This window comes from Fusarium keratoplasticum, chromosome 11 (assembly GCF_025433545.1).
Source record: "Fusarium keratoplasticum isolate Fu6.1 chromosome 11, whole genome shotgun sequence".
In the NCBI taxonomy this organism is placed as follows: domain Eukaryota; kingdom Fungi; phylum Ascomycota; class Sordariomycetes; order Hypocreales; family Nectriaceae; genus Fusarium; species Fusarium keratoplasticum.
The window spans coordinates 2,252,123-2,277,156 of NC_070539.1; the positions used below are offsets into that span (position 1 = coordinate 2,252,123).

General features: G+C 51.2%; 9 protein-coding genes across 9 annotated transcripts; 6 read left to right on the forward strand and 3 right to left on the reverse strand.

Moving 5' to 3' along the window:
- Positions 1–151: 151 nt before the first annotated feature.
- On the reverse strand, positions 152–1,818 carry NCS57_01357000 (uncharacterized protein; the record flags this gene model as incomplete). Its single annotated transcript, XM_053063200.1, has 5 exons — positions 152–1,220; positions 1,266–1,390; positions 1,454–1,504; positions 1,569–1,691; positions 1,750–1,818. 5 exons carry the CDS (start codon positions 1,816–1,818, stop codon positions 152–154), a joined length of 1,437 nt encoding a protein of 478 aa, XP_052908095.1.
- A 1,973-nt stretch (positions 1,819–3,791) lies between these two features.
- Positions 3,792–4,729, forward strand: NCS57_01357100 (uncharacterized protein; the record flags this gene model as incomplete). Its single annotated transcript, XM_053063201.1, has 3 exons — positions 3,792–3,959; positions 4,032–4,380; positions 4,440–4,729. 3 exons carry the CDS (start codon positions 3,792–3,794, stop codon positions 4,727–4,729), a joined length of 807 nt encoding a protein of 268 aa, XP_052908096.1.
- Positions 4,730–5,288: 559 nt separating this feature from the next.
- On the reverse strand, positions 5,289–7,043 carry NCS57_01357200 (FAD-binding-3 domain-containing protein; the record flags this gene model as incomplete). Its single annotated transcript, XM_053063202.1, has 1 exon — positions 5,289–7,043. The coding sequence occupies one exon, from the start codon at positions 7,041–7,043 to the stop codon at positions 5,289–5,291; it is 1,755 nt and encodes a 584-aa protein (XP_052908097.1).
- Positions 7,044–9,596: 2,553 nt separating this feature from the next.
- On the forward strand, positions 9,597–11,137 carry NCS57_01357300 (Epimerase domain-containing protein; the record flags this gene model as incomplete). Its single annotated transcript, XM_053063203.1, has 4 exons — positions 9,597–9,697; positions 9,757–10,045; positions 10,100–10,280; positions 10,329–11,137. The coding sequence occupies 4 exons, from the start codon at positions 9,597–9,599 to the stop codon at positions 11,135–11,137; spliced, it is 1,380 nt and encodes a 459-aa protein (XP_052908098.1).
- Positions 11,138–12,347: 1,210 nt separating this feature from the next.
- Positions 12,348–14,106, forward strand: NCS57_01357400 (MFS domain-containing protein; the record flags this gene model as incomplete). The annotated part of the gene is made up of 4 exons (XM_053063204.1): positions 12,348–12,506; positions 12,570–12,784; positions 12,851–13,435; positions 13,491–14,106. 4 exons carry the CDS (start codon positions 12,348–12,350, stop codon positions 14,104–14,106), a joined length of 1,575 nt encoding a protein of 524 aa, XP_052908099.1.
- A 564-nt stretch (positions 14,107–14,670) lies between these two features.
- Positions 14,671–17,038, reverse strand: NCS57_01357500 (Zn(2)-C6 fungal-type domain-containing protein; the record flags this gene model as incomplete). Its single annotated transcript, XM_053063205.1, has 3 exons — positions 14,671–15,679; positions 15,758–16,446; positions 16,508–17,038. The coding sequence occupies 3 exons, from the start codon at positions 17,036–17,038 to the stop codon at positions 14,671–14,673; spliced, it is 2,229 nt and encodes a 742-aa protein (XP_052908100.1).
- Positions 17,039–17,996: 958 nt separating this feature from the next.
- On the forward strand, positions 17,997–19,832 carry NCS57_01357600 (MFS domain-containing protein; the record flags this gene model as incomplete). The annotated part of the gene is made up of 5 exons (XM_053063206.1): positions 17,997–18,289; positions 18,374–18,768; positions 18,827–18,888; positions 18,946–19,521; positions 19,575–19,832. 5 exons carry the CDS (start codon positions 17,997–17,999, stop codon positions 19,830–19,832), a joined length of 1,584 nt encoding a protein of 527 aa, XP_052908101.1.
- A 1,556-nt stretch (positions 19,833–21,388) lies between these two features.
- On the forward strand, positions 21,389–22,657 carry NCS57_01357700 (uncharacterized protein; the record flags this gene model as incomplete). The annotated part of the gene is made up of 1 exon (XM_053063207.1): positions 21,389–22,657. One exon carries the CDS (start codon positions 21,389–21,391, stop codon positions 22,655–22,657), a length of 1,269 nt encoding a protein of 422 aa, XP_052908102.1.
- A 974-nt stretch (positions 22,658–23,631) lies between these two features.
- Positions 23,632–24,198, forward strand: NCS57_01357800 (uncharacterized protein; the record flags this gene model as incomplete). The annotated part of the gene is made up of 1 exon (XM_053063208.1): positions 23,632–24,198. The coding sequence occupies one exon, from the start codon at positions 23,632–23,634 to the stop codon at positions 24,196–24,198; it is 567 nt and encodes a 188-aa protein (XP_052908103.1).
- Positions 24,199–25,034: the final 836 nt, after the last annotated feature.

Below are 25,034 nucleotides of genomic sequence, written 5' to 3' on the forward strand. Positions count from 1 at the left end.
AAACTCAAGGGGCAATTTGGACGGAAGGAATAGACTTAGTCGCTGTCATGGGGGATGAACAGAGTTGGAACATTTCTTGTTTGGTAAAGGTCGGATTCAACTAAGTTGTCCATTCTCAGATATCCAGTGTCAGACCTGTTTAAGCCTTTGCCTAGTATTCTCTATCATCCTCGCCCACGAATCCACACATGGCCCTCAGGAGCCGGGAATAGCTGCATCCGTCCCATTTGCCGAAGCCATCCATCAAGTGGGCGAACTTTCTCGCCATTCTTCTTGCGGCTATATGTCCAAATTTCTGAAACTCTCCACCGAAGGATATTGGGCCTCCCTGCTGCAAGAAGCTTTGTGGTGTATTCGACATGGCTGGCGCTCGTTCATGCTCTAACGGTGAACTAGGGGGAAGAAGCCCCGTGACAGCTCCCAGGCCATCATCTCTTATTAAGGCCCAGTCGATGTCTTGCAGCAGCTCGAATGTGGGAGCACCCAGCGGGACATTCTTATGGCTAGATACGAGAACGTACTGGCTGATTACCAGCGCCGAAACAAACAGAACAAGGTCAGGCCGAGTGAGATGTGATTCGCGGATCCGTGACGAATCCAAAATGTCAAATACTTGCGCTGCATGGAGTACTGCCCTTCGAGCGCTTGTTGATCGGGACCATTCCACAACACCTACCAGGGCTGCCGAGGCAGCCTCCAAGCCATCACGACCGGAAGCAGTTTCGAGCAGCTCTATATCCGCCGTAAGCGTTATGCACAAATAGTTCCAGCCTAGCGCATTCATTCGATTTCTGCCACTCAGAATGCTTCCATGAGTAGCCGGTAGCAGAAGGACATCAGACAGTATGCTTTTGGCCTTGTTATCCATAGCAAACGCCTCGATGGGACTTGCTTGACGCAGCCCCGGACGCCAAGTCTTTTCCAAGAGCCTAGAGCGAGTAGCCATAACCTTGAGGTAGAGTGCGCGAAGTAAGATCTGGGCCGAGTTGTTATTGAGGGTCGATGGTGAAGTTGCATGGATATTGCACATGTTGATTCGCGGCATTGTCAGCTGTCCGCCCTGTTGGATAGCTTGCAGAAAGCTTGCAGATGTTGTTGAACCATCGAATAGTTCATCATCGCATGGAAGATGAAGCTCCATACTGTCTATGTCGATCACTCCAGCTGTTTTTATGAGGCGGGCGTATGCCATATCCAGCCAGGTGAAACAGAATATCAGACTGCATCCCATTAGTTGACTGGCTTCACAAAGGAAGGGAACGTACCGCTTGATAGACTCGACCCGTGCCCAGGCTTTCCAAAGGCCACCCGAATCTGAAGGGACCTGACGAATCTCAGCGGCTGGATCGTCACCTTCGTTCGCTGCAAAGAGGCCCTGTCTGTCCGCGATCTAGTCACAGAAAGCTCATTCAGTGATCTGTAGAGTACAGTGCGACACTTTGTCATGGCTTACGCGAAGCATCTCTGCACAAATCATCTGTGCCTGACACTCATCGATATCATCCTGGCTTTGTCAGCGGGAGTTCAATATGGGGCAGGAAGCAAATCCATGCGCAGGAATCCCATACACGAAATCCTAGAGCGAGATACGCCACGACCAACATGGATGCAAGAGTTGCGAGTAGCTCGGATGGCGCACATTGGCCGACAGCCCGGTATGCCAGGTTGCCAAGACAGGCACCCATCAATTTCTAAAGAGTCAATCAACGCTTGGATTTTCGACATTGATAGGAGGCAAAGAGAAAGTACCTGAAGGTATCGACTGATAAAGGCTCTCGTACGCGTCCGGTCTAAATAAGAGAGGCCAACCAGGCACATTGCAAGCAAGAGCGAACTTGGAGTATTTCCTGCATCAAATGTGCTCTTGTGCATGAAAGGCAAGATTGGATGAAAGAACTGGAAGAAAAAGTCCACACTGGAGTTGAGAATCTCTACAACAGGAAACGTAGAGTCTAGTGTAGGAGATGCCGGATTGGAGGAGGCCTCGAGTTCTTTGCAGTACATCATCAGACGACTCCTGCATTGTTCGTCCATATAACGCGATAGACGGCGGTTATTAGGCGTAGACGCTGTGTAGTTGCGGCTGGGATCCTGCGGTGTTGTAAAAATATTGTCTGCCTTGTGATGAACGACTTCTTTCCACAGACGCCCAATAAGACGAGGTGCCATCTTGGGCGCTTGCCTGGACCATACGCGTTGGATCTGTTGCACTCGCCCCGGAGAAAAGAGCATCGGACTTCTGTTGGTTGTTTCGCTGTCGACGACCTTGTTGCTAGGAGAAGACATCAATAATGGTAATGCGGAACTTGTGAAGTCGGGGTAGCCCATTGACTCCATCATGTCGAAACTCAACTGAAAGTCGCTGGATAGAGATACGTGCCCTCCACCGAACGAAAACATTTCAAAATCTTCATTATCGCGAGAGCAATCTTGTTGGTTATTCCCTGCAAGCTGAAAAGCTGACTCAAGCTCGATATCCAGTTGCGACTCGAGCATCTGGGAAATCTCAAAGGGCAAAGGGTCTACCGGACTCTCCCGTTGGTCGCTTTCAACATCTTGTATCGACCTCGTTGCTTGACTTTGAATCATATGCTGGCGCGGGGATTCCGGCTTACCAGCATGGAGGATATGAAAGGGGTCCGGAGCACACCGATCGTTTGAGCTCTCGGCGCTGGCTTCGGATCCAGCCACACCGTTGGGGATAAGATCAGGTACTAGTTGCACGATATGGCCATCCTCGAATATAACTCCACTCAGACTATCCCCAAGTAAAACATCTGGTCTCTGGGGCTCAGCAGAAAGCATCATCGTGTCTATATCTGGATCGGCCATAGTCTGTGATGGTGATTGTTGATGAAATGTTACCAGAGTTGGAGAGGGAACAGCCGATGGTAAAGACTGAGCATGAGAGGGCTGCTGGTGGTTTCTGAGGAGCTGTGCGCTGGGTGCCGCCCTAGATCGTGGCGCAGGCGTCGATATGGAGATTTCGTTGCCTCTTGTCGAAATACCACAGCCTTTGACAGTGGCATCAAGCGATTGCCGTCTAGTTTGATCTCTAGGACGATCGCCCTTGGACGCCTCCACGTACCGGTGGCTGATATCAGTCTCCGGAGAATGGGTTTGTAGATGACGGAAAAGGACGTCACTTTGCACACGGTCAGCGACTATTTCCCATATCACTCACACCAGAGCGTAATTACGATACTCACCTCCTGGCGTAACTTTTCCCACAAGTGTGGCATTTGAAGGGTTTCTCACCCGTGTCTGCGGCTGCGTTAGCCACGATCCCAAGCATGTAGCACCCTAAAGGGATTGGTTCAGCATACGTGCTCTCTGGTGGCGTCTTAGATGCTCCTCTTTAGTAAATACACGATCGCAGTATGCACACTGCCTGAGTCTGCCTCTTGGGCGAATGGCATGACTTGGCATAATGAGGTCAATCCACACCAGAGACTTTCAGAGATTTCTACTTGGGCTGTGAAACAATTTCGAAGAATCTCCAGAGGATCCGAGCATCAATAGGCATTATGTCATGCCGTTTGCCAATTACAAGCTCCTCCGCATTCGTCATTGTCATGATCGGAATTACTACCGAAAATCCGCCACCATTCCGGAACGAGGCAGCAAGAACCCCCCTCACCTTAACACCCAGGCACTTGGCCAGACTCAGGTAACCTCGGAATCATGCCGTATATGCTAAATGTTGTCTTCTCTTGAAGTACCAGCTGCTCTTCCACCCTTGAGCGAACAGTCCCTGCTTGACCCAAACTCTTCAACATAAGCGACACAAGATGTTTGATTGGGATACGGATTCGTTCATGTCCGCATGGGACAAAAAGTACGTCTCTACTAATGTCAAGGCCGAGGCACGGCCGTACGATAGAGACCTCTTTTTAGGCCTCAACTCCAAGTTGGCCACCTCTCAACCCGAGCTACGGAGCTACAGCCATGCAATCATTGTGAGTGCTGATTTGCAGACTACTACTATCCGGCCCTATACACATGAGATCACTAACTGTCGAGTTCAATAGGCTGCGGCATGTTGTGCCGTTGGCCGCGCAGACGTTGTCGGGAGGTTCTTTGACGATATCACGTTCGATTCAACTACAGAGGTATCGGAAAAGACCTTTCTTTGCCTGAGAGAAGCCATCACCATCGTCTTCCCATACATTGGAATGCCGACCTGCATTCCCGCATGCTATGGCATGATTGGCGTTGTGCAGCGAAAAGGACCTGCGTATGCCTCGACCCGAGTTCTCCGGAAGACCACAGTCGATGAGGACGATGTCAAAAAGGGCCGCGAACTTCGCTCCCGGATCTACAGCGGAGTTGGTAACTCAGACATCTTCAGCTTGATGGATAAATACTTTACAGACTTGTGTAAGTTGGCCGCCGTGCATGATTATTAAGGCGTCGCTTGACTGACCTGACCGCTCTAGTCACCTGCTCAACAGTTGTTACATGGGGTTATCTCATCTCAAAAGCCAACGAAGAGGTTTTCCAGCCTCAGCAGTCGCACTTGATCATTGCAGCCTCTATAGCGGCATTGGGGGCCACTCGACAGACAAAGAGCCACATCAAAGCTACACTGGGAATTGGGAACTCGGTTGCATGCGTCAAGAGCGTTCTGGCAGTTATCGCAACAATTACTGAATGGGCAGATCGTCCTATTGGTACTTTTGATGTAGATGCCCTTTCTCAGGAGAGTCAGAAGGCACTGAAGGGGTGATGGCTTCGAGGCCATGCCAATCAGATGAGGCATGGTAGGGTAGGTACTTTGCAATAATTGAGATACAAAGACTACTCGTTCGTCCCTGTGAGAAACAAAGCGGTAATGAGTCCTACAGCCATGCTAGTTACTTCGGTGCGTCAGTGAGTTGGGATCGTTGAGCCGAGAAGACCCAATTCCCTCATTTCTCTCAAGCCTCTAGGGCTATAGTCTTGAGTCTGGTGGAAACCTTTCATGCAGCCTTGTTATGATAAATCATCAACTCCCCCTAACCAAGTTTGATATCCTGAGAACCTAGGGAAGCACCCCTTGTTAGCAGTAAGCCGTGTCCCTACATGCCAAGAGCTACATGCCAAGAGGTGTCATGAAGTGATGACGGCACTTCCTAACAACGATACCTGATACTGTCGTATCACGGCTGTGCAGCATTTTGCCAGCGAATAATTCCAATCAATATACTATCTATACTGAAGGCACACCTGCCACTCTCCAATTCGGGTGCCCTTTCCATCTGACCCCATCCGATGATACTTGATCAGCACGCTGTCAGGCTGAACTCTTACATTCGACGCGAGAGAATATGACCTAAGGCTGAGCGTAGTGCTGCTGTCGGATCTTGAGGCCGATCAGCAGAGCGCCAGCCAATGTGACGATCCGGTCGAACAAGCAGGACACCGCGGTCAGTTATCTCACGTCGGCCAGCCCACTCGCCAAGGACATCGTCGTAAGTGCAACGATATCCAACGTAGTAGACAGGCAGCGCGATGCCCAGCTCACTACTGACCGTAGCAGCTGCGGCTTCCCAAGGTTTACCGCCGATACCAACCACAAGGCCGAAACTTCCATGCTCAAAGATGTCCAAGATTGAAATACGCCTCTTCTCACGCTCCAGCCAAGCGTGAGGCAGGTAGGCGCCTGGGTGGGTTGTCGCCTCGTAGTAAAGAACTGGGTCGCGCTGGTGGGCTGGGAAGGGTGTTCCATCGTCAACCACGGCACACGAGTTTTGGTAGCGATGACCCAATTGCACGCCTAGGGCATTTGAGCGGCGATTTCCAACGTCGATTTGTTGCCGCATCAATGCACGACGCTCGGCTGCACCGTCAGCATCTGAAAAGAGCTCCTCCAGCGATGCAAAGCCTTCCTCCCGTGACTGTCCTCGCACGAAACCCAGTGCCTTGGGGAGCGCGGCCATGTCGTGGAGAGTTGAGATGGCGTGGTCGACAACCTGTTTGCCGACGGGTTGTCTCTCTTGGTTGTAGCTCTCGAGGAGCTCCTCGCCAGCTTGGCCCTTGATGACCATGGCCAGCTTCCACGACATGTTGTACGCGTCTTGCACACATGTATTGCTCCCCAATCCACTAGAAGGCGGATGACGATGAGCAGCATCGCCTGCAAGAAATATGCGTCCACGTCGGTATTCCTTTGCCACGACGTGATTGACTTGCCACTTGCCCTTGTGCTTGACACGGACTGGTAGTGACTCGGGAATGCCCAGCACGCCTCGAGCATGTGCAATGATAGATTCGTCGCTCATGTCAGGCTCTCCGTCTGCTGCGTTGTACTGTCGGTTCACCACCCATTCATCCCACGGCCTCTTCAGGATACAGGTACCTGAGCCGACCCAATATTCATCTCCTGGCTGCAGCATCCAGTAAATGCATGCTGGCCGATGGGCGACATAAGGGGTAAGGTCCATCTCCACCCACGAGCTCAGCATACACATCAGCCCGGGCTCACCAATAAAGCCGAAGCCGACTTTCTCGGCTACGAACGAGCGGGCTCCATCTGCGCCGATAGCATACCGAGCCCGGACGGTATACTCGCCTCCGCTTGTCCGCTCGCGTACTCGGCCAACCACTCCCTCCTCTGACTGTTCAATGTCGATCAGTTCGTGATAGAAGCGGATGTCGGCTCCCTTCTCTCGGGCTTTGCCCAACAGGATCGGCTCAAGTAGATTCTGGGCCGTGTTCCACATCTGAGAGGGACTGGCCTTTGCAAAGTCGGTGAGCTGATGATCACCACCTCCGTAACAACTGTAGCGTCCAATCTCCATCCCCGTCAGACTGGTGGCCATGACAAGGCTGCCTACATCCGCCAGGCAAGTCCCAGCCACCTTGACACGCTGCTCGAGACCCATCTCTCGAAAGATCTCCATAGTCCGCTGATTGGTGACATGGGCACGTGGTGACGGCGAGGTGCCGCTGTGTTTCGCGATTGCAAACACCCGCACTCCCTGGGAAGCTAGCATAGCCGCGAAGGAGAGGCCAACCACACCGGCTCCCACGACGAGAACATCGGTTTCAATCTCTTGCATTTTTTATTCTTGAAACAAGATGACAGTTAGCACAAGGGATCAGATCTATGTGAGCGGGGACTAAAGCTTGTTCTTACTTTGGGGTTGTGCGACTTGGGGGCGATGGACGGCGAATCGTGATTCAGCGGGCAACGGCAGCAGCGTGACCCTTGTATAAGCGTGCCGATTTAGACCGGTTAAAAGAGGAAAATCGACTGCCTTTCAACGATGGTAAGAGGCTGAAGATAGTTAACTGACGGAAGCTGGTTGCTGCAAGGATGATATGTCTGTCGTTCCGGAAAGAATCACCATGTAATTCCGGCGCAACCATATGTAGATACCCCGTTTTTCCAAGGCGGCGTACGTACGCCCCTCACCTCCAAGTAGATAGAGATGGGGCTCCGTGTTGGTAGCCGTGTGATATTGCCGTGGTTAGAGAAATCACGAGGGTTATGGAGTGGAGATATTCTTTCATTGATGTTGAGGAATTTCCACTTGCTAACCAGCCAGGAGCCCAGAAGGGCCTTGGTACTTAGTGGTCGTGCACAGCATTCCGAGAACAAATTTAATGGATAACAGTGGTCATAGACAAAAATAAACTACCACTTTAAGCTATTCAATCATGGCAGTGAGAATGTCTTTGAATCAGCGGTGGTAGACTCGCTGGACATTAATTGAACCAGGCCATCTGGAATTACTTCTTGATACAGAAGAAGTCGCAATATTCCAGTTATTCATTCGATTGGAGAACTTGCGAACCACCTCATCAATTCTTTTCCACGATGCTTTGTCGGCGACTATTCCACCCGACATCTTCTCTACACATCGGACCTATGTGAGTTAGTGATGCAACATATCAAGCCTTTGAGCACCAAGTAGTCTCGGCATGGTAGCTATTTCAGCGTGGAGATGACTGGAGAAACGAAAAGGTGGGAGAGCACCAATGTCCGGGACCGGGTTTTCGGGTTTTCGGAACATGTTGATAGAAACCGGCCAAGCGAGCCACACTAGTGGCCCATGAGTCCCCGGATGCTCAGATGTCTGCTGTTGACCATTCTCTACTAACCAGATTTCGAATCAAGTTAGTTCCTCTTGCTCTAGTGCCAGTACGGGTCATCTGCCCGCTGTGAAATGGTTTCGATGAGACAAACATCTGATAGTAGGTAGGCGAGGCCACCACCAGCTCACCATCGAGACAGCAAAGGACCCAGAACTCCAAGTCCAGAGACCAGCCCATGAAGACAAAGGGCAATAATGTGACTGGTATCTCCGGTACATCTCCCGCCCGAGGCTGTTAGTGGCTACGTAGAGCTTTCCCTTGTGGTTGGGGGAGGGCTAGTTCTATAGCAACACTGCTCACACATCCGCTCGACTTGGGTTGGTTGCGAGACTATACTTGGAATTCATTTACTAGACCACTAACGTACGAAATAGCCAAAGTACGTCTCAGTCAGCCCTCTCTCGAGGGCGTGCATCCATGGTCGGAGTAACTATCAACATCATCAATAAAAACACATCTTGTCGCTTCTCTACTGACGGGTGTCACGGCGACCACCGTTTGCTCGCCCATCGATGTCGTCAAAACTCGTATAACGAATTCAACAGGGGAAAATCAGGCTGGCTTGCCCTCAGACAATCGGCATTAACTGAGGGGCCTGTTTCACGGTCAAAGGCTGGCTCCCTAGCTTCCTTCGTCTCGGACCTCAAGCGGTTCTTACCATTCTCATTCTTGAACAGCACAAGAGGCTTTGTACTAGACTAACGAGCTGCATTAAAGCATTAATATAAAAGCACACAAAGATGCTTTGACTGGCTTTGTGTGCAGTGAGGTAATTGGCTGAAATCATCCCATCAGCAGGGCACCATCTAACACATGTTCCTGTCCCGTAGATATCTGCCGTTGTTCCATTTGCGATGATACCCAACGTCTATCCCCCAAAGTAGTAAGAGAACTTGGGCAGGATACACCCGGGACGTATCCCATTCCTAGGAGTTTGACTACACTGCTATTTCCCTTCCCACCAGCTTTGAATGGCAATTCATCCTTCTCTGCTGTTATAGATTACTGTTGAGATAAAGAAAAAAAAAATTCACGAGTGTTTCATAAGTAATCGTCCCCAAATTTTCTATTCCCACTGTTAAGGGTAAGATGTTGGCTTGCTTGCATGGGCCTTGTTCTCGGCCGCCATTAGCAAGCCAACACGATGATGCTCACCTTGCAACCACAACCAGAGCCTAATCCATTTCATAGTTCGATGAAGATGTTGGAGCCTGTCTGAGCTTTGCACTAGCTGGTTCACCCGACAGTATTCCGTGCCCGGGCTGCTGGCCCCCTCTCTCACCTGGAAGACATTGCAATTCCGAAGCTGGTGCAATTTCCGGCTATTCGTCCTCTACGGAATAATCCCCGGCCACTCTCTGTACTCAAATGAAAAAAGCATAGGTAAATAAGATTTCTTGTCACTCAAATACTGCAGGTATCGTCACTTGCTCAAACCCCAATATTGTTAGACACCTCTCATAGTCTGGACACTTCGCACTCCTCACACATCACTCACAACTCAAACACTAGTCATGGCTCCTCCTCGTGGAAAAGTCGCCTTCATTACAGGTGCCAATGGCATTACTGGAAATGCCATCATCGAGAATCTGATTCGCAAGCCCGAGTCTGAATGGTCTGTCTGCGCACCGAACAAAACGATGCATCCACTTTGCTGACGGCGTGGGGAAACAGGTCCAAGATCATCATCACGTCGCGGCGAACTCCGACGCATAACTTCTGGCAAGATCACCGGGTCCGATTCATTGCTCTCGACTTCTTGAGGCCTGTTGAGGAGTTGATCGAGAAGATGGCTCCTTTGTGTCACGATGTCACGCATGCATTCTTCGCCTCCTACGTTCATACCGCAGATTTCACCAAGCTGAGGGAGAGCAACATCCCCTTGTTTCACAACTTTCTCGTTGCCATCGACATTGTCGCTGCCAGCTCTCTGCAGCGCGTCTGTCTCCAAACTGGCGGCAAAGTACGTCATCTCTTCGAGGCTGTGGTCCTCCATGTCTTGCTAACTGGTTGCTAGTATTACGGTGCCCACCTTGGGCCTCGTGAAGTTCCCCTTCACGAGGAGATGGAACGGTATGAGGACCATGGGGAAAACTTTTACTATCCACAGGAAGACTTCCTCTTCAGCTTGGCTGCCAAGCGGTCTTGGGACTGGAACATCATTCGCCCCAACGGCATCATAGGATTCACACCATCAGGTCTGTACCCTTTCCTTCTGTGCTGCCTCGTGCTAACCCTTCTCATAGGAAACGGCATGTCCATGGCTCTGACTTTGGCTCTTTACATGCTATGCTGCCGTGAGATGGGACAACCCCCTGTCTTTCCAGGGAACAAGTTTTTCTACAATTCTTGTGTCGAAGACTCATCTTACGCGCCCAGTATCGCAGACATGAGCGTGTGGGCTGTAACAACCGAGCACGCAAAGAATGAGGCGTTCAACCACGCAAACGGTGATGTCTTTGTGTGGAAGCATGTCTGGACAAAGATCGGACGACACTTTGGCATCGAGGTAGGGCCACGCTGTGACGAGTTGTTTCAACCGGAGTCCATTGCTAATAACTATGCAAAGGTTCCGGAATTCACCGAATGGGCGGCAAAGGGAGATGAGCTTCGCATGGCCAACAACTTTCTCATGACTGAGTGGTCAAAGGACAAGAAGGAGGTGTGGGCGAGTGTTGTGGCCAAGCACGGTGGTCAACTCGAGGCCTACGATTGGGGCACTTGGGACTTCTTTGACTGGGCCGTCGGCAAGGCTTGGTGCACCATTAGCTCTGTATCCAAGGCTCGCAAGTTTGGGTGGCAGAGGTATGATGATACCTACGACACCTACATCGAGGCCTTCCAGTCATTCGAGAACGCTGGTGTTCTACCGCGGTCGGATATTTGTCAAACGGCGGCCGAGTTGCGCAAGCGGTCCGCCCTTCTACCTCACCCCAGAGATGCTGTCCTCAGCTCTCCTAAGGGTAAGCTAGAGAACGGCACATATGAGAACGGTGTCAAACACAACGGTGTCCCGAACGGGTTTCAGAGCAGTGACCTTGCAGCAGAGATGTAAGGGGCTACTCTAGTATGAGTTTGTTGCCTTGAACAGGCACTCGCAGGTATTTGATTCTTTTGAGAATCAATTTTCCACGCTTTAGTTCTTGTCTAGTCTTGCAGTTTTAAATTATTACCTGATTTACATCCATGAGAACGTGCTGGCACAATCAACTGCTTGAAATGTCATGACTTCCACTTTGATTCAATCATCACTCGAAGCAAGCCGTAGTGACGAGTCATCACTTTATGTTGCAGAAAGAAGCCACTGAAGCGGTCAACATGAGATCTTGCCGTCTGGAATTGTGTTGAACTCTGCTGATTGTCGAAGTACGCATCCAATCCCACCCTCTTTCTCTCCGGAAGGGAAGTTACAGATATTGCTGATATTCGGCCCAAGACCTTTGCACCGGTACACGGAAAGCAGCGCAATCAAGCCATTTGGTCCAGTGAAGCACCAAGCATTCTCGTCGATTGCGCTCCAGGTCACAAGTGATCCGTCAGGGACAACTATTCCGGGAATTCCTATCAAGACATCGGCATGAGACGGAATTCTAATTCCGCAGGAAAGTTTATTTGCCTTCCCAGTCAGAACTTCATTTTCCCCTTGTGTGATATGTGACCGCCAGGGGTCTTTCCCTTCAACTCTCTCTCAGCAATGTCCAGTGGCTTGATCATTCAATTCTCTCAAGGCTTGGAGATTTCCGTAGACGTGAAAATTATTATACGTAGTAATTATATTTGGTCAATACACATCGTCACGTCGGTAGTTATACTGGCGTGGCAGGACACCAATTCGATTCAAGTGTGAGCCATGAGGGGCAACATCTTTGAAAGGCTTGGAAGACTTGGTCTAGTGACCTCTTTGGAGAGACAGCCGATTACCACAAAGTGGTTAGCCTCACCACTGGCAAGGCCTCGGCCAGTCTAGCTTGGTTCGAGCCAGGGTACCATGTAAGCGACGCCTTGCGGAATTTCAGGAGTGGCTTAGAACACCCAACAAGTCCGCCATCAATTACGCTTGCTCCGCAGTACACCATCTTTCCCCACGGGGCCCCGGATTCGCAATTTCGGAACTAGTTCTTGGCTTTGTTCTGAACCATCAAGATGTCCTTGGAGAAGTTGTATTTGAATAAGCCTTCTGGCCAGTTCCAACGATGAGCAGTAGTTTTCTTTGACTCGCTGCACAGTTGTTGATTATAGCTTATTTCACGTACAGATTACAGGTCATGGAGAAGCCACACGCAGACCATGTATCCCATACCGAGAAGCCCGACGGGCTTTCTGGGGTTGATGCATTCCCACTGGAGGCTCGTGCAGAAGCTGGAGTGCTTCTGGACGTGGCGGGTCCTGATGGAACCTCTCTTCGGCTTGCCAAAGATGGGCATGTAAGTGCTTGATCCTTGTAAGACACTGGCATCTTTCTTCTGACGCTCAATGCTTCTCCCTAGACTGTACTGCTGCCTCAGCCAACGGACGATATGGACGATCCGTTGAATTGGTCCTCCCGGAAGAAGCACCTTATCCTTTTCACGGTGGCCTGGGCTGCCCTCACTGCCGACTTTGCATCTGCATCTGGCAGCGCTCCTATCATCTTGCAGGCGGTTGAGTGGCACAAATCTGTTGGCACCATCAACCAAACCAACAGCATCAGCGTCTTGATGATGTAAGTACATGTTCCTCCTCCAAAAGTTTTGCTCGGGATGCATGCCAACAGTTCATCACTTTCTAGGGCAGTGGGAGGCGTAATCTGGGTTCCCATGACTTCCTTCATTGGACGAGCTCCCACCTTGTTCTGGTCCACATTCTTCGGCCTAGTCTTCTCGATCGTCACCGCAGTGTCTCCCAACTTTCCCTGCTTCTACGCCATGCGAGCTATGTCGGGGCTGTTCCTTACATCTGGTCAAACAATCGCCGTTGCATTCATCAAAGACATTTTCTTCTTCCATGAGCGAGCCCGAAAAATTGGCCTCTGGGCACTCATGTACATTACGTCTCCGTACTTGGGCCCGCTACTTAGCAACTTTGTTGTGGGCGGCACGCACAAGTGGCAGGACGTGTTCTGGCTTGGTGTGGGAGTCGTCGGGATTGACCTGATCCTCATTATCGCCTTCCTTGATGAGACTTGGTATAATCGTGATATACCTACCTCGAAGCAGCCATCTCGTGGCCAGGGCTTTGGTTCCAGGATGCTCCGACTCACTGGTGTCTGGCAATTGCGACATCATTCTACATACTACGAGACTGCCTACGATTCCTTCAAGAGATTCTTCTTGACTTTGTTTAAGCCCGTCCTCTTGCTCGTCCTGTTTGCCTAGTCAGTCTCGACTTGCTCTCTTATTGCACTTACAAGCGCTAACCATAGTCACCAGCCTGCTCTGCTTCGCTTGGGCAATCGGTATCAATATCACGACTGCCATCCTCTTCGCAATTCCAAGAGAGGCGGGTGGTTATGGGTACTCCTACTACGGACTTGGATACCTTTACTTTTCCCCGATTGTTGGCGTGCTCTTTGGCGAAGTCTTTGGTCACTATTTCAACGATTACGTTGCTAGACGCTACGTCCGAAAGCACAAGGGCGTGTTTGAACCCGAAGCTCGGCTGGTCACCATATACATATCCGCCTTGTTCATGATAGCTGGCCTGGTCCTGCTCGGACAAGCCTTGCACCACCACCTCTCTGTGGCTGCGGTCAGTATAGGATGGGGAATGCACAGCTTTGGCATCATGACCACCTCGGTTGCCGTGACGGCATATGTCTTGGATTCATATCCTTCTGCTCCTGCAGAGGTCTCCGGCTGGACCAACATTGCTCGAGCCATGAGTGGTTTTAGTGTCGGCTACTTTCAGGAGCCTTGGGGATCCAAGGTTGGGTACGACGCAAGTTTCGGAACCCAGGCGGCGATTGTTGGTGCGAGCATGATCTTGATTGCTATTGTGCATCGCTATGGTCATTTCCTCCGCCTCAAGTCTAGTCAGTTGAGGTAAAGACGGAAGACAAAGGACGAAGCGATTTTTTTCGCGATCTAGCTAGTTGTTGCGCAAGTTGTCGGTCAAGTCATGATGGCTTGATATGAGTCAAGTTGCATCTGTAGATAGATAGTAAATAAGCTGTCAGAATGGACACTGGTATATTATTTGTTTCTCAATGTGGTTTAATTTGGTGAAATTAAATATAGGCTAAGGATTTTTTATATTATTAATTATTTTATAAATAAAATATATAAAATTAAGTTTTTTTACTTATATTTTTCTTACTTTATTATATATATTATATTTAAGAAGTTTTAAATAACTTTTATTCTCTAAACTACTATATAAACCCTAACCCCTATGTTCCTATATAAGTTAATAGAGGGATCCTAGCGGGACGCGATAAAAGGTTAAAAATTGCTACCTATTTGCTTATTATGTATTTTTCCTTATATGGGCATTAAAAGAAAGCATTAAACTGTTATTAAGACTAATAATATAAACCACCTATGTATCCGGTCTATATTCCCTCATTCTTTTATCTAGTTAACTCCCTTGGGTGTACCATTTTTAGTTCCGTCATATAAAGGGAGCATCAAACCCCCAACACAAGCGTTCCCAGTCAACTTCCTCGAGATCCATCCTGGATATATGCCCTTCCAGCTCTTGGTCAGGGTGGCAAGGCTTGGATAGCGGCGTCCCAGCTGGTACTCCCATGGCATCCGCTGTGATCTGCCCGAGCGGAATAAAACTGGTGTGATCGTTTGATCCTGCGGGTTCGTGATGGCCTCTGACACCTGCCGGGTATGGTATCTTGTACTTGTCCATGATGTGTCGTAGGATATTCATTCCTCTGGACACAGGGGTGGACTGCGTCTCTGCATGCTCCAGCGTCTTCCATGCATGTTCGACTTCTTGCTGCCTACCATCGTCTCCTGCCGGGTCACTCGTCAAACACAGATCAAAAACCTGCGCAATGGTAGCCACGAACAGGCCGTACATGGCCACTCCGAACCGCAGCATCATGTGGGGAAAGCCAGCGTCTTCCATAACCAACTGCCTCACCCGTTGCGTGAGGATCCTCGCGCTCCGGAGGCCGACCTGCCGCGAGCGCGCGTACGCCGGATCGACGGTGCCGCGGGCCAGGTACGGCAGATGGAGCCTGCAGCGCTGGGAGTGGAGGTAGAAGTTGTACATGTGGCGGTTGAGCATGGCAGTGGGCGAGCGCCAAGGGTCGTCTGGTGGAAGCTTCTCGAGTTCTTCCAGGCTGATCCTGAAGAAGGGCGAGGCTTCGTGGGACATGAAGTGGTCCATTGCTGCGTCCATCTGCAAGACCATGTCGTATTGTTGAGAAGCCGGAGCTGATTTTGAGAATGCCGCTCGGTCTGCGAATTCCCGAAATATTTCTAGAAAGCGGATACGGTGGATTGAGTAGGACATGGTGGTCGGCTGGTCCATGGGAGCCGGCACGATCTCTCGTTCCTCGTCAAGGTCTTCGTCGTTGACGTTGGCTGGTTTCCTCACCGCCATCTGACCTGGGTTGATCAAGTATGTGCCTTCTTGTGGGCCGGGAAAGCGAGCGAGCATCCTAGAATGAAAGTCAGTATATCCAAGGGAAAAGCGTTGGCGATGATCGACGATCGAGGATGCATCCAAGTGGACGTACCAGTCGACACCAGCGAGATGCCACCACAGTCTCCTGCCAACCTCGGCCGTCAACCGAGTCAGAGGCGGGTATTTATGACAGAAAGTGTCTACATCGGGATGGTCGATGCGGTGCAAGCCCAGCTCGCGGGCAAAGAAGATGGCGCGAGAGAGCATGGCCCGCCCGATTGGAGAGATGCCCTCGAGGTTAAACAGGGTGATGGCCAGCAGGGTGAGGCCCTGGACATACTCGATGGACCTGTGGTCGTTCCGCTGACAGATCTCGAGCAGGTTGAAGAGAATCTTGACCCATACGAGCGTCTGCGAGTTGGCTTCCTTGACGTCTTGAAACAGCTTCAGATCGTCGTCATGAGGCGTCCACAAGTACGTGACCATGGCACAAATGGCCAGCAACAAAACGACAGTGCCGACGGGTACTTGAACGCCCGACTTCAATGACGCGTAGAGCTCGGTGATGAGCCGCTGCAGGTGAGGACCGTGGATGAAGTGATGCATGGGGCTGATTTCGGTGATGTACTTTTGGACCAGGGCCTCGGCCTCGTCGCGGTTGGGGAGCCAGATGCATCTTGTGGGCTCGGCCGTCAGGGAGACGGAAGAGAAGCCGGGACTCTGAAAGGTGTAGAATAAGAGCTGAGTGATGGAGCGGATGGGGCACGCTCGAAAGATGACGTGGTCTGAGAAGAGGGAGTTCTACGTTGATGAGTTGGAAATGCGTGGCCAAGGCTATGTAGAATATGGGATAAATACTCACGCTGGATTTTGTTACGATGCAGCACTCTTCAACGAGCAGGGCGTTGTCGGTCAGGTCCTGGACCTTGAGAGGCAGCGGCTGTTGAAGATGATAGTGAGCCTGCAGGTAATTATGGTGAGCCTGAGCCTGAACGGGGGCTACGACTGGTACGGTAAAGGGCGGCGGTAGTGGTGCAAAGGGTGGTTGTGTGTAGGGTGGTGTGGCAAAAGACGCAATTGGGGACTGAGCAGCACCAGTCAGCTCCGGCACCGACTCCACCTGTCTGCTCAGCCCTTGCAGTAGGCCCTCGAGCCTCTCCAGGCGGCTCTGGATGTCCGGATCGTCGGTGCTTGGACGGGCCGGCGGCTTCTTGGCCGGCGCCGGACGAGCAGCCGCAGAGCCTGCCACAGAGGTCGCGCCGTGCTCCGGCTTCGGGCAGGCAACTCCGCGGGATGTGCAGTTGGAGCAGGGGAACTCGCGGTTGCAGCGTAGCTTGCGCATGCGGCAGAAGTGGCACGAGATTGGGCGTTTGCGCTGCTGCTGACGAGCCATCAGAAAATAGGACTGGCTGTTATTGAGACGGGTTGGAGATGGGGTTGCTTTGAGAAAAGAGAAGAAAAAGGGATCCCAAATGGAAGCAGAAACGCGAAGCTACCCGTTCCTTCTTCCCTCGTCACTCCTAGCCTCAACTGTCTCGGCTATGCGGCACTGGCAAATGTCCAAACCTCGCGTATTGAAAAAGGCGAGCGGTATGCGGGCTGATGGATGATAGGGGAAAATCCCCTCCGCTCATGGAATGAAAGCCGCACCACCAACTTCAGTGGGTGATTTGGTCATCGGGGCATAGATTAGCTGAGAAAATTCCGTCCTTTGCAAAACAGAGAAGGGGTGAAGGGGTCGGGATTCATGAATCGGGACCGGCATTCGCTAATCCCGGTTGCTCAGGGGTGCGGGTTATTGAGATCTTGATACGATTAGTCCATACCCGGCCAATGATGGGACCAAGATGTGCCCCACTGTGGCCATCCTCAAGTTCTCCAAGATGCATTTTCAACACGGGTCGTGCAAAAAGTCCGCGGACTTTCCAACTCCCCGCGGACTTCGCTGTCCTTAGCCCTCTCGTCACCCCGAGCAGGCCAAGAGCATGGCCTCGTCGCCAGCCCAACCATTATGTGCGGGGTTGCATGTCGTTCGAGCCTGATTAATTGTCCAGCTTTCGGTCTTCTCTCGATGGCAATTCGCCGACCTTCGGCTGTAAATTGGTCCGTCTCAAGCTGTCCGTGGCATCGGGGGGGGTGGATCTCGCATTGGTTGTCATCGGGATGCATATTAGGTCCTGGCCCAGCTCTGCTGAAACCACTTTCTGTTCTTAGGCTCTCCGTGGTCCAGGTCAGCGGCGCGTGAGAAAGGAAGGAAATACAGCTAGTTGTGTCAACCACCAAGGATCCTTAGATCACCACCCCAGTAGCACCCGAGGATCACCATTTCACTTCTCTCCAACCCGCCCGCCATGATCCTCCTCGAAGAGATCAAACACGGCGACACGTACGACCGCCTCGGAACCGCCAACACCTCGGCGCCGCTCCCGGAGCCTGAGACCGAGACCAAGGACCGGAGTAGCCTCGACGACGACCGAGATCTCGAGGGCAGCGTGACCTCCGTCGAGCTTGAAGCCGCCGATGCTCCTCAGGATCCCAACGTTGTCGACTGGGACGGGCCAGATGATCCAGCCAATCCGCATAACTGGTCCAGGGCGAGGAAAGGCGGCACCATTGCCCTCGTGTCCGCCATCACATTTGTCACGTATGTTTCTAACAACACTGGGGATAGATCCTATTTCAGGAATCTATGCTCTATTAAACTTCGGCATCACTAACCCCTAGATAGCCCCCTCGCATCCTCCATCTTCTCCCCCAGCATCGAGCAAGTCATGACCGAGTTCAACTCCACCAACCAAGAGCTCGCCTCCTTCATCGTCTCCGTCTACCTCCTGGGCTACTGCTTCGGCCCCCTCGTCGTCGCTCCCCTCTCGGAAGTTTACGGCAAAAACCCCATCTACAACGTCTGCAATGTCCTGTTCGTCGTCTGGAACGTCGCGTGCGCCAAGGCCCCTAACATCGGTGCCTTGATCATCTTTCGCTTCTTCGCCGGCCTCGCCGGTTGCTGTCCCCTCACCCTCGGCGCGGGATCGCTGGCTGATATTACGACGCCGGAGCATCGTGCCGCCGCAATGTCTGGATGGGTCATGGGGCCGATTCTTGGCCCCGTTGTCGGACCAATTGGTAGGCAACTCTCTCGTATAGATAGCACTCAGCGCCTGTGATTAATGACAAAGTATAGCGGGTGGATATCTGACGGAAGCAAAGGATTGGCGTTGGTCGTTTTGGGTGGTGTCCATGGTTGCAAGTAGCTCGTCCACCCACTCTTCAAAGCACAGCTGACAATGGCTCTTCTTCCAGGGCGGCCTCATCGTCATCCTAGGTTTCCTCTTCATGCGTGAGACGGGTGCAAACGCGCTGCTCGAGCAAAAGGCAAAGAGGCTCCGGAAGGAGACGGGCAATCCCAAGCTCACATCTAAGCTCGACACAGGCGTCGCAACTAAGGAGCTCTTCAAGATAGCCACTATCAGGCCGGGAAAGATGCTGCTTTTCTCGCCCATCATCCTATGCCTGTCCCTCTACATGGCCATCGTCTACGGATATCTCTACCTGCTCTTCACCGCGATACCAACAGTCTTTAAGATGCGATACGGCTTCACCACAGGACAAGTCGGCCTCTCGTACCTGGGCTTCGGCGTTGGTTCGATAATCGGTGTGGGCATTACGGGAGCGACTTCTGATCGCATCTCTCAGTGGCTGACCAAGAAGAACGGCGGCAAGGCGAAACCAGAGTATCGTCTCCCCATCATGGCCATGGGCTCGGTGTTTGTCCCCGGAGGCCTGTTCATGTTTGGTTGGACTGTCCAGAATCACGATCACTGGATCTTACCCATCATCGGGACAAGTCTGGTCGGCTTGGGAATGATGGCTGGATTTGTGAGTGTACTTCAACTGAGCATCCGGGAACTTCGCAAACTGACTCTATCCAGATGTCAATCTCCGTTTATCTAGTAGATGCCTATACCGCCCATGCCGTCTCCGCCATTGCCGCCAGCACCGTCTTCCGCTCTCTTCTAGGAGCGCTTCTTCCAATCGGCGGCAGGAAAATGTTCGAGTCATTGGGTTTAGGGTGGGGTGCCTCGCTCTTGGCTTTCATTGCCGTCGTCATGGTTCCAATCTCGGGCCTTTTGATGAAGTTTGGTGAGAAGATTCGTCACTATATGATTTTCAATATGAAGATCGAATAACTCTCGAGTGCGCTTAACGGGAAACCTGTCAACGGCCGAACGTAATAGCCATCAAGGACTTCAGAAGGCATCACTTTCATTCATATAGATATTATTTCATGAGATTTTAGCTCATAGATTTTTGCCACTCTAATATAGGCAGTATTCTCTAATACAATCCCGTTCTACGTATCGCCCTACGAGTTCCCACAATACAAAACTTTATGCATTAACTTGATAAATGCTAAATCAACCGACCAATCTATTCGAATTCCCAAGCGAAGCCCTACCATTTAGGCATTCTTTACCCCGTGATGTATCCTAACATTAAGGCTATCATCCCCAAGGCTCCAGCCCCTCAGAATTTAGGGGTCGTTGCGCCTCCCCCTTTGGATTTCGCGGTCGCAGTACTAGCCCATTAGCGGTCATCTCAGGGGCTCAAGCTAAACTCACGAGGCGGGGATTTTGACTTCAACCAAGCACCACGACCGCAACCGCCTTAGGGCAACATATCGCCAGCAATGCCCCAAACAAGCAAAAAGCACGGTCGACCTCGGAAACGTGCTTCTCCGGAAGAGAAAGCAAAGCATGACGGCGCCGCAAAACGCGCTCTTAGACGACTCCGAAGCGCCGTTGTCCGTAGTAGCAATCAATTCAGACCTTGCAACCACCAGACTGTTGAAACGGTATCGGCTTCAATCTCTCAGCGGACTGACTCTCAATCAGTGAATCGCTTTGATCTTAAGTATATTAATATACATAATAGCCCCCTTATTTACGAATTGTGCGATTATTTTATTTACTATTATAAACCTAGTATAGCTAGTTTATCCCTTAGGAATCCCTATCATCGTCACACTAGGGTAGCTATTTATTTCACCTGGTTTGGGCCCCCACCGGAATTTCGGCTATTGCAATGGCCGGATCGGGGTAATTTTGGCCCGCCACCAAACACGGTGTGTGGGGACGGGTTCTCATTGGTTCTTCACCTTCACTCCCACGAGTCTCGCGTCTCACGGCGCGCTCACCAGCCTCTCCCGACGGAATCAGGTAGTTCACCCACGGCTCACTCAAGCTCAGTGGCCCAAGTTTCAAAGCTGGGCAACTAAAATTTCAATTGATAGCCAATTTGGCTGCAAAGCTTGGCCAATTCACGCTGGGGCCTTACTGGAAACAATTGTCCACCTTTTCTTGTGAGCGACGGTGCGGAACTGGGCGTTACCACTCTGCCCATCAAACCATACTCTCCTCCGACCTTTCCGGGCGATACCGAAACACGGAACGATGTCCCGATATGAGATGACTCTCATCAGCCAATATTGGCCCCACTGGAGACAACACTATGGCATATATCTCATTGATATCCGATGTGATACTGTCCATCTGCTCAAAGTGAAACAGAGACTCACTAGCATTTCTCTCTTATTCGGTTTACGCCCAAGCTGAATTCTTCATCACACCGTGAGTTTAATCTTTGCTCGACTTTCCCCGTTGCCCCAATAGGAGCTTTCCACTCGAAACACTACAGCATTCTCTTCCCATCCATCTCGTCCTTCACGAAGACCAAAATCACGAAAATGGAACCCAACCGGCCCGTGGCGGGATTTCGGAATTATATTCCGCCCAAGGATGCTCCAAGAAGCAAGGAGCTTGCGGCATCCGACACCTATCAGTGGGCCAAGCTGCGCTGTTCCGAACCCTTCATGGTCGGTTGGATGAAGGCATGGGAGGAGCTCTATCACCAACCCTACAAGGGAATTACCGTTGATGGTCATGTAATTCCCAATATCTATCGTCTGGCAGATACGGAAGAGGATCTTGGGGCCCCAGTGGTCCAGATGACCGCTGCAGCGCAGCATGCCATCGAGGTTGCGTCGGCAGAGGAACGAAAGGCCCTCCTGGAGCCTGTCGATGCGCCGGAATGGCGGAGTTGGATCAACCCCGAGATTTACGCCTTCAGGCACGGTGTTCGGCTCGAAGAGGCATCCAAAGACTTGGTTGCTGCGCTGCATGCTCTAACGCGAGCAAGCCTGTCACCGGCTGGATACGAAAAGGCTCATGGCTGCATGAAGGTCAATCAGTTTCTGGGCGAGGTCGTCGATGGTACAAAGGTCCTCAATGAGAACTCCTACAACTTTGTCATCTTTGGTACGCCCTTGGTCAACGAGCCATGGGGTTGGCAACTCTTCGGTCATCATCTCTGCATGAACTGCTTCGTGGTTGGAGAGCAGATGGTGATATCACCCGTTTTCATGGGAGCAGAGCCAAATGTCATCGACGCAGGGCCCAACAAGGGTGTTGAGCTATTCATCGATCAGGAGCAGACCGCACTACATCTCATGCAGTCGCTGGATCCGGCTATTCAAAAGGTTGCGCAGATCTACACGAAACTAAACGGCTCCGAGTTTCCGACCTGGCGGCATCATAGGGCCGACCAAAGACACTTGGGCGGCGCCTTTCAGGACAACCGAGTGGTTCCATATGAAGGCGTGAAGGTGACGACACTCTCAGAGGCCCAGCAGAGCGTAATTGGCAAGATAGTCGCCATGAGCCTCAACTACCTACCGGAAAAGGCATTGGCGGCCCGGATGCAGGAAATTTCTGTCCACTGGGATGAGACATGGTTCTGCTGGATTGGAGGATTTGAAGATGGGGACGCTTTTTACTTTAAGGTACACTCCCCTGTCGTCATGGTCGAATTTGATCATCACTCGGGCGTCTTCCTGAACAACAAAGAGCCTTTGCCATTCCACATTCACACCCTGGTCAGGACTCCCAACGGCAACGATTATGGAAAGAAGCTGCTAGAACAGTACCGGCAGCGCAAGGGCAACATGCCCTCTTAGGCCAGTTAACTAGTTAGACTCTGAATGAACTATGAGCGTCGTGTTTCCAGAAGATGATAGGTGCCGAGAGTTGAACTTGCACATGCTCCCTGGTGGCGCACGAGGACCGACCATGCATTCTCGCATGTCCAGCAGTAGCGAGGTTGCATGTATGCCTTGCACAGCAGCGTGTAATCTGAGTCGTTACGCCGCAGCGTAGATGATTGGGCTTTGATAGTAATGAACGGGTGACTCGTCAACGAACTTTAACAGAGGAGAGAAGCCAGACAACCCTAGCCCTAAGGATCTATGAGAGAGGCGAGGTGTAGGTCATGATCCGATTGTCATGAGGCTATCCACCGTGATCCAAACCTCCACCAAAAACAAAGCGGACTTTAGTTAAGTCCGATCAGACCTCACACTATCATCTCAACCACGACAACGTTGAAATAACGTTGAAATAACGTTATTATGCACGTTGCGCAAACTCAATCCTTATTTCCATAAAATCCGCCACGCAAAAATGCTTAGATCCGGACTTGCGTCATTGATGATTAGGAAAAACAGTCCACTCTTGCTTCTGTACGAGACGATGAGGTTCCCGACGTTAATCTCTGCAAGTGAGAATCACTAGATAGGGAAAAGAATTGTGGATATCAGCGCTAGCAAAGTGGTTTGTGGCCAGTGTCGAATTCGAATATGAATGTCACTTGTCTCCCATTGATCCAGCAACTACTTGAATAAGGCTGCACAAGAAACTTCCAACAACTTCATTAATCCTTGTCGATATGAATCCTTCTATGAAATCCTCCACTGTTCTTATTACCGGTGCCAACCGCGGTATCGGCTGAGGCTTCGCCAAGGTGTATCTCGCAAGGCCATCTACCACCGTTATCGCGGCCGTTCGAGACGCAACAAATGCCACTTCGAAAGCTTTACAATATTTGCCCAAGGCAGATTGCTCTAGGCTGATCACCATTCAACTTGACTCGTCCATGCCAGAAAGTACGGCGGCAGTCATTGAAAAGCTCAAGACCGGCCACGGCATAACCTCCCTCGACATCGTCATCGCCAATGCTGGGATCTCTCTTAACGCCAGTCGTGTTCGCGAGTCTACTGTCGAGAACATCAACCAGCATCTGCTAGTTAATGCGGTTGCCCCAGTTGCCCTCTTTCAGGCCACTGCAGATCTTCTTCAGGCTAGTAAGACGGGGAACCCTACCTTCATTGCGATATCAACACTGGGTGGTTCCATCAGATCGATCGATGGAGTTGCCCACCTACCGCTTAGCCCGTACGGTGGCAGCAAGGCGGCACTGAACTGGTTCATTCGCCGTCTCCACTTTGAGGAACCGTGGCTTACTAGCTTCCTCCTTCATCCTGGTCTCATTGAGACTGATCTTACGGTTGCGGCCATGGAGGGAAGTGGTGTCAAGCTCTCTGATATGGGGGCAGTGTCGGTCGATGCAGGCGTGGCTCAAATGATGAAGACAATCGACAAGGCTTCGAGAAACATTGGTGGCACGTTTCAAAGTTACGACGGTACCGAAATGCCCTGGTAGATGGGAAAGGGGGGCTGGCTGGAGGATGTGGAGAGCGCTAAGCGGGATGAGAGAGCATGTTGCGTGCTAGAGAATGACTGAGGCTGCGAGAAGATGACCTTGTGGAAGCGTATTTAGTTCAGGGCCACTATAGTAGGCTTTCTCTTAGTGCATGAGCTTCGACCTTCTATCCAATCTACTCATTCTTCAGAGGCAGGGAGGTGGTTGCCTGTGACAATGTGACGACCAGGGTTCATGGAGCAACCATGTCCGCGCTTGAAATAACAAATAAATAAAAAGCACAAAATGTCAGCGCGCATTAGAAAGGCGTAAAGGTGTAGAGATCCCGGCAATATTCTTCTACAGGTGTGACATCGAGAAATACTGGCCTCCAGAGATCATGGCACCCCGGCTGGCGTCTGTGGGACATGCCCGGCAGCGCAAATCTCTGAAGGCAAAACCTTATCATGAACGTGCCCGTCAACAAAAGCAGCTCCGAAATCACCAAGCAGATGCGGAGGCTGAGTCAGCCGAGCTCAACAATGAGCTTTCCCAGCTAGTGCAGGAGGCCAGCCTCGAGAACCAGTCTTCCAAGTCTGATGAGTCCAGCCACAAAAGGTCCAACCACGGGGGGTCTGACCACGAAGAGTTTAACCGGGTTGTCATACAGTCAATCACCATGGCACTTGTTTCGGATCTCTCAGACTCGTCAAACTCTTCGCTAAGAGGGAATGGAAGTTTATACGGAAGTAATAAGTTAGGTATATTTACGGACTTAAATGTGCCCCCGGAACTATAACCAGTGGGACCTCCCTTTATTATCTTCGTTAATTCACGACGCTTCCCCTTGCCACCTG